Here is an 8,319-nt window from a genome sequence, read left to right as displayed (position 1 = left end):
TCTGACCATTTAAAATTATTAATCAAACTATATTATAATAAAATACTATAAGATTTATAAAATATGTATAATATTACATTGTATATAATTGTTTTCTGTCAGTAAACATAAACAAATTATAAAATAAAGAATTAAACTATGAAATCCAATATGAATTGAAATTAATCATATTTTTTGGCTGTATGGAAAAAAATATCATTTTTAAAATTAATGAATTATGCAGTCATCTTGTTATTTTATTAAGTTATCAAAATTTAATACCTCGAGGAGGGTTTAAAATTTATAAAAAGAATTTTTTTTTTAAAAACATCTTTATATTTTTCTTTTTGTGTAGAATCTTCTTATACAAATAATAGGGATCAAAATTAAATTATCTTAATTCCTAAAATTGTACATAGATAAACATAAATCCCTTAAAAATAAAAATATACACAAATAATACATAATCACATTAATTACCATTTAATTAAAATTTTAAGGTTCACTTCTTGTATCATGCACCTTGGTTGTTCTGGAGTGCCTGGTTTTGTTGCAAAGATAAAAAAGCTAAATGCCCCTTCGGACACTTATTGGCATAATGACCCTTAAATCCACACTGAAAAAAATAAATAATATTTATCAAATAGATGAAACAATTTTCTATTGTTTCAACAATAACATCATTCCTGACAAAAAGCAAAATATTTATTATTACCTAGTACTATAATAACATTAATAATTAAACACTTACATATAATTACAACAAAACATGTAATTTTATGAATAAACAAATATTTTTTTGAATAAAATAAAAAATAGATTTAATGAATCAGTAAAAAACACATGTTTATAATATAAATGAAAATTAAAGTTATTGTATATAGTATACACTATATACCTATAAAATTATATATTTATATTTTTTCAACTCTTATCTAAGTAGACATTATTCTCCACTTATGTAACTATATCATAATTCATATTTATAAATACATGATTATTACATGAAGAAAATGTATAACAAATTGTTTGTAATTTAATTTTACATAGTTACTAGGGGATATATTTGAATCTGAAACCTAAATATGTTGATCAAAATATTTTTTTTTTAAGTCCCTATTGAATAAAACATTATTACTTTATAGCATGTAACTTCTTCTAATGGTTTCAATTTTCTAGCAAATCCTGCTTGAGCATTTGTTGGCAATGGTTCATTGTTGACCTCCAGCTCTGGTTTAATTTTTACAAGATCTGATACCATTTTATGACAGTACATTGCTTTATGCCCAGTGTCACCACAAAAATGACATATTACTACAAGTTTTTTTGAATCTTTTTGATTAGCATCATATTGTTGATATGCCGGAAGTTCAAATCGAGGACTAAAATGAAAAATAATATAATAATTTAATTTAAACACAAGAACAAAATTTAATTTTTGTGAATTATTATTTTGATACATTGTTTACAATTTGGCGTCAAATATACATTTAAAAGAAATTGTTTATTATTTGGTGATAAAGTCTAAGTTAGGACATTGTATTAATTTTTGTTTTATTTTGCAATAATTACAATGATATTAAATGATTTACTCATAATTGTTCAATAAGTTGGTTTTTATTTTAATGAATTGTATACTTTTTTAAATTTATTTACATAATTAAATTTCTAGGATAAGCGTATAATGTGGCCAGTTTTACATTTTAAATAAAATACATATTTTTGTAATAAATAAACACAAGTTAAAGTTTTTTTCCTGCAATTTAATCAGCCATTAACAAAATATTGAAATACATTTTTATTTTATCTATCATCAATAAAATAAGAAAATTTCAAATTATCTTTGTAAAACTAAAACTTAGTATTTTTATTAAGTATTAGATTGTGGACAATGGTTATATAATAAAATAAAAAGATATACTAGGTAGTAATAATACATACTGAACAAATTTACAGTTTGGACCATCTGGACAAAAACCAGAAACATAATTCATACAAAGTACACGGCGAACATGTTTATGTTTACAATGTGGGCCATGGCGACAAAATCCTCGATCATACCATGGACAGTCTTTTAATTTACTTTCAGGATCAATATGTAAAAATGGACATTCTTTGTTATGACAAGCATCTAAATAAATTATAATAACATAATATAAAAATACATTTACAAATACATAAATATCATTTATTAAAAATAAGTATTATTTCTTACTAAATCGAGCATAAAAATAACATTCAGGCATTTTAGTCATGTCATATTCATGTAAGAATTCACACTGATCCCCTTTCTTGCACAAACCACGTAACCAATGTTTACAAACAACGGTTCGATCGCCTCGTACATGTCTCATTGGACATAATGCTCCTTTAGAACAGGAACCTTTTGGATAAAATGAACAAACTGCTGCGATAGATTCTAAACAAAAAATTATAAAATTTGAATGTTTGAGTTCAATTAATTATTTTTCTATGTAAAAAAAAGTATGAATACAAAACAAACATAACCTATAGGTAGTTCCAAACATGAACTTATATAAAATAAGTTTCATAAAGTCTATTGATAAGTAAATGTTGACTGATATTGCATAGAAATTTTCTTCTAAATATATATTACTTATACTACCTATAGGTAAATGTTTAAATTATATGGTTTCTATACTTTTTTTTAGGTTAAATAATCAAGATATTAGTACCTATAATTCTAATAAAATTTATAGCACCATATTATCTGTGAGTTAAAAGTTAAAACTACAAGCTTCGATAATTTAAAACGAAAAATTGAATCATAAAAATAGCTTATTGTGAATTGATCCGATACAAAAAATTATACTGGGTATTAAAAATTGTCAGAATATTTTAAGCATAAACATATTTAAATATAGTGTTTAGAAAATATAATGTGTACTTTGATTTTGTCACACAACATAACTTTTAAATTCTGTTTTAAAAATGTAGTTCCAATTTCAAGAAATATTTGAACCGTTCCAATTTACAGTTACTTTTACAGGATACATAATTAATTAAACAGGAACCTTTTTTTAGAAAATAATATTTTGCACATAATAATTATACAGCAATAATAGACACAGACCCTGAATAAAATGTTTGAGTAAATAAATAATAATAGTGACTTACTGTCCATTCCATTGAATGGCAGGGGTAAAGCCCCATGTTGTTCGTCTAAAGCTATTTCAACATTGAACTTGATGTCATCAAATCCTGCTACAAGCAACTCCATTGTATCTAGGCGATAAAAATGTTACAGCTATTGAAAAACTTAATTAATAAATTAAGCTACATTATATTTTTTTAGCTGCAATACTAAACAACAAAATAATAAATAATAAAATATATTATACTGTTTATTTTCGAATACATATTTTGTTGTCGATAAGAAAACTGATAACAGATTTGATAGCCGGTTAACCATTTGATAATCAACTCGAACCGCGGTTAATGTGTCAAAAATTGAAAAATTATGGTTTTCCCGGTCAAAAATAAAAATGACACGAACCGGTCTCCGACACTCGACCATCAACAGTTCGTGTGTTACTTGTTGTACAATTAAACAATAACCAATAATCACACAATAGTGTACCCAGTTCACAGTTGCGTGCTCGTCAAACCGTTTTCCGCGCGGCGTCCGGTTGTTGCTATTCACTTAATATAAACTGATTTAAGTTTCCGACCACCACTGGTCGGTCTTCTCGTCCCTAAAACAAACAGAGACGCGCCATGGCCGATAGTCCTCAGTTTCAGTTAATGCCCCAAGTTGTGCCCATCTATCGCCCGCAGCCGCCGCTGACACAGCCGCCTCCGCCGCCGAACGTGTTCCCAATGCCGCCGGGGCAACCGATCTTCCCAATGCCACCGCCGCAATTTGGATATCCGCCCATGGCGTGGTCGCCAGTCCATCAGTATCCACCGCCGCCGCCTCTAACGCCGCAGCAACCGGCCCAGAATCACACGGAGGAGGACGTCGACTACGACGTGCAGCAGCTCGTGTTCAACAATAACAACAACAACAACAACTACAGCAGCAATAAAAATATCAGTTCCGCAGATGGCTTGCAAATTGATTCGGAACTGCAGTCTTCCCAGCATCAGAACACTCAGAACCGGCAGATGTTCTCGCGCAATGTATCTAATAAGGTAAATACAACACATCCGATCGGGTTGCAATAGGGGGCTCAACAATTTTATATTTGTGTATATCTATTTTTTTGAGTGGAGGGGAGGCGAATTGTGCTTGTAATAGCCTATTGAACTCCAATTATAGAAAGACCACCTTTAGAAAAATTTAGAAGAATAACTAGTATTTTTACTATAAAAATAACATAATTCCAACTTTAATTATGTACACCAATAATATATTATCGAAGAATACCAATTTATGGTATTCTATAAATTTAGAAATTATTATCAAACAGAAATTACCGTTGAAGATATTAATGATATTAAGGACGTGCTATCCTTCATTATGGTACCTTGGCGCATATTAACGAAGAGCCTCGTACCCTTTAGTACAAGGACCTACCATCTTGCAGCATAGTAGGCCAGTGTGCCAGTCCTCCCCTGACATCTATTACTCAGGTACAGGATGGCAAGAACTTTCAATTCTGTGGCGATGAGGACTAGTTGTGGAAAAGGGACCAGTTATTTAATCACTAAGAACACTTTTGGAGAATCAGAGAATGCATCGTCATTGTACCTAGGCCCAATTAGGATTTTTTATTTTTATTTTTTCAACAACATATTTGATTGTCCCAGGTTACTAAAGTATAGGGAGACTATGGAGTAAAAGTGATTTTCAACCAAACTTTTTAAATTTAATTGAATATATTATTTGATTCCTTATGTGGTATGTAATTGATGGAATCAAATGACCACATTGACAAAACGTTTTTAGTCTTAATGTTGGTTGGCCACTTATATATTTTATGGTGTTATGCATAGGACCTTTCTCAGTACACATGTAATAACTATCTCCTAATAATATTGTACCTATTCATGATTAACTAAAATTATTTTTATATGTTTATTGTTAGTTTGATACACGACATGAAGAATTCAGAAAATACTTGGAAGAAGTGGGTATTTTGTCTACTTTCACTAATATATTATCTGATATGTACCAAGATCCTTTTCGGCCTAATGATCCATTGGGGTAAGTGATTTAATTATCAAAACAAGTAAAATCAAATAAATAATTAATATATAATTTTATTGTATTAAAGATATATTCGAGATAAATTAAGTTCTTCTCGGCCTGAAACAATTGAACTTAAAAATCTTCGCATTTGGTGTGATCAATACCAATCAAAAACCATTCGCCTTGAAAAAGAGTTGAAGCACGTAATTGGACGGTTAAGGAAATATGAACCATATATTACTGATGATTCTCTTTTGAATGAAAGTTCTACAGAAGAGGACTGCAATTCATGTGTATCCGGTGTATCAAAACTTGTGTTGGAAAATAAGAAAGAAAATACTCAACATGGATCAAGAAAAAATTATAACCAATAATAGATAGCATTTGGCTATAATTCTAAAATAAAATTAAAAAATTAACTGAAAAATTGAAAGATTTTCATAGTTTGTTGTTATTGTAACATATATAAATCATTTTTGAAATTGTATTCTTGTTAAAGATAATTTTTCAATTTTTCTGTTCCTAAAATTGGACTATATTTATTAAATTTTAATGACGTTAATTAAATTAATAGTTTTATGTTGGCTTTTAAGTTGTTGAATTTCTCTACTTAGAGAATTATTCATTATTAACTTATGTTATAGTTACATTCGTATTTTTGAATGTATTTTCTCTTTTAAATGTTGAGAAAATCCATTGTTGAAGTTTATTTTGTGCTCATCTAACAATTTTTTTTTTTAAATCCTTATTGACTTATTTTGGTTTTTTTTTTTTATTGTTTATCTATCTTTTTTGAAATTGTCTAATTCTAATTTAATATGATTTATTTATTTAAATTAATATGTATTCATATTATGATCTATAATGTTTGTATTTTTTTTTTTAAAAACCTTTTTTTGTAGATTTAGATCATTGTTATTTGATACTATGAGGTACTAAAATACCATGTATGTTCAAAATAATTTTTTTTTTCAACTTACATTTTTGTCAACCCATCCAAAATTAATTATTATATATATTTGTATACATAAAATTGTGTTTGTATGTATATTTTGTATGTGTATACCCCTAAAATACCTATATATTTATACAACTTTGATTTTTGTTTGCCATCTTACATTAATTATTATTTACGCCTACTCAATTTTTTGTTTTAATTCAAAATATTTTTTCACAATTTTTTTAATGTTGATATTTAATGGTTTTTTTAATTATTTAATTTTTTCTGTACAATTATGATTTTAGTTTATTTATATTAATTTTAATATTTAGACAAACATTATATTTAATTTATAATGCAATTAAATAATCTTAATTTATTATTAGTATTTTTATTCTATAATACATTTAATTCCATTTATTTAGAATTAGAATAGAAAACTCCAAACTTTTTAAATCTGACTACTTCTGTCACAAATACCAAAATCACTCTGGCGCCCCCCCCCCCCCCTATCAATCTACTGAGAAGCCAACAATATTTGGTCTAAACCGTTCTCTTCAAATTGTATTCACTTTTTTTTATCAAAAACAAAAATATATAATATTAAATCTTTAAAATATACAACTTGTAAAAATAAAATTAAGTGTCTAATATTTTACTTCAGATACCAGTACAAATAACCAATGCTTGTACAGCCACATAATGGAAATATAAATAGCCAGATATGAAATAGGTAGTAAACATTCAACACAGAAACATAGGTATCATATTATTATATAATATTCAAAAAAACTTGGTACAAAAACAAAATAAACCGATTTAAAATATAAACTTAACCTTTATTTACCTGTATATTATTACTTTTATGAAAATTAATAAATTGTAATGATTTTAATTTATGATAAAATAATTATAACTAATATTGTATTAATATGACATTATAAACTAATAAACTATAATTATAAACTTCCCGCGGGTGCGCTATTTTTTATAACAAAAGAAGTAATTTTGGAAACAGTTCTAATATGACGTAATAATAAATGTATCTACATCTATCAAATAAAAATAAAATATCCATTGACTGTTCCATGAACCTTAATTTACTATTGGGCAGTAACGAAATAAAATTTGAATATGCTTAACTCTTATAAAATTTGACATAAAGTAAAATATAAATAATGTAAGTATAAAAGTATAAAAGTAATAAAAGTAAAAGTATAAAAGTCTAAAATATATAAACAGGACAAGTATACTGTATACTGTATATATCCAAATAAAAGATATAAAATATTACCTATTTTCAAAAGCTTGAACGCTGGAAGGTTAAATAAAATAATGAAAAAGTAGGAATGTACTTAATTACCTTTTAAACTGCTCTCCACCTTTCTGTCGATCATCGTCACTCGTAAAATGCCTACATTCAAATGAATTTAAATTTTAATCGTGAGAAATAAAAGGTTTATTTTATTGGTCTTGGACATAATATCAAGTCATTAAAACACACGGTCGTAGGCAGATGCAGGCCGTAGATTGTGTTGCGGGTAGTGGTATAATGACAATTGTTACTGAGAACAAGTATTACTTACATCTTTTCCAAAAATAACAAAAAAGTAAATACCTAACTGTTATATTTTCTGAATATACCTATACTCGGATAGTCGAATGTTCCCAATAAGAACATACTAATAAGTAATAAGTTATTATTAACTACTAACTATTTTATTACACATAAAATATTTTAAAATTGAAATAATAATGGTAATATTTTTATTATAGGTACACATTATACATTAATATATTATTATAACTTTTTAAAATTATTTTTATTCGTGTCTATATTACAAATTTTAAAAAAAAAATAACAAAATAAATATATCTAATAAGTCAATAATAATTAATAACCCATATTTCTAAAAAAAAAGCCGCCCTAGGCTATAGCCTTTTAGTCGCCCCTTAATCTGCCGCTGCCACATTTGTCGACAAGTATCCACTTTCTTTGAATTTCTTGTTTCTTCTTATTATTTAAAGGGTATGAATAGTATTGAAAAATTCTATGAAAATGTATTTTTGTATTTCAAATAATATGATTTATTAATCGCTTTGAGAGTAAATACACCTATTATCAATATTGGAGAAGACAAGCTAATCTATGCTTGTAATATATAAAAGTCAATATTCAATTTTTTAATTACTTAACTCAATATTTCAAATTCAAAAAGTAAAATATCACAAGTTTTAGAGCTAC

The 8,319-nt window shown here is 26.8% G+C and overlaps 2 protein-coding genes across 2 annotated transcripts; one reads left to right on the top strand and one right to left on the bottom strand.

Annotated features, from left to right (window-relative positions):
• Nucleotides 1–292: 292 nt before the first annotated feature.
• LOC100166367 (cleavage and polyadenylation specificity factor subunit 4) lies at nucleotides 293–3,351 on the bottom strand. The gene is made up of 5 exons (XM_001945281.5): nucleotides 3,118–3,351; nucleotides 2,195–2,398; nucleotides 1,921–2,110; nucleotides 1,118–1,361; nucleotides 293–595 (listed from the first exon to the last, which is right to left on the bottom strand). The coding sequence occupies exons 1-5, from the start codon at nucleotides 3,218–3,220 to the stop codon at nucleotides 494–496; spliced, it is 843 nt and encodes a 280-aa protein (XP_001945316.1). The 5' UTR covers nucleotides 3,221–3,351; the 3' UTR covers nucleotides 293–493.
• Nucleotides 3,352–3,437: 86 nt separating this feature from the next.
• Nucleotides 3,438–5,903, top strand: LOC100574472. Its single transcript, XM_003240051.4, has 3 exons — nucleotides 3,438–4,134; nucleotides 5,031–5,149; nucleotides 5,220–5,903. The coding sequence occupies exons 1-3, from the start codon at nucleotides 3,718–3,720 to the stop codon at nucleotides 5,506–5,508; spliced, it is 825 nt and encodes a 274-aa protein (XP_003240099.1). The 5' UTR covers nucleotides 3,438–3,717; the 3' UTR covers nucleotides 5,509–5,903.
• The last annotated feature ends 2,416 nt before the right edge of the window (nucleotides 5,904–8,319 follow it).

Source organism: Acyrthosiphon pisum, chromosome A2, assembly GCF_005508785.2.
Source record: "Acyrthosiphon pisum isolate AL4f chromosome A2, pea_aphid_22Mar2018_4r6ur, whole genome shotgun sequence".
NCBI classification, from domain to species: Eukaryota; Metazoa; Arthropoda; class Insecta; order Hemiptera; family Aphididae; genus Acyrthosiphon; species Acyrthosiphon pisum.
Note: the sequence above shows the minus strand (reverse complement) of the source record. Positions and strands in the feature narration are given on the sequence as shown.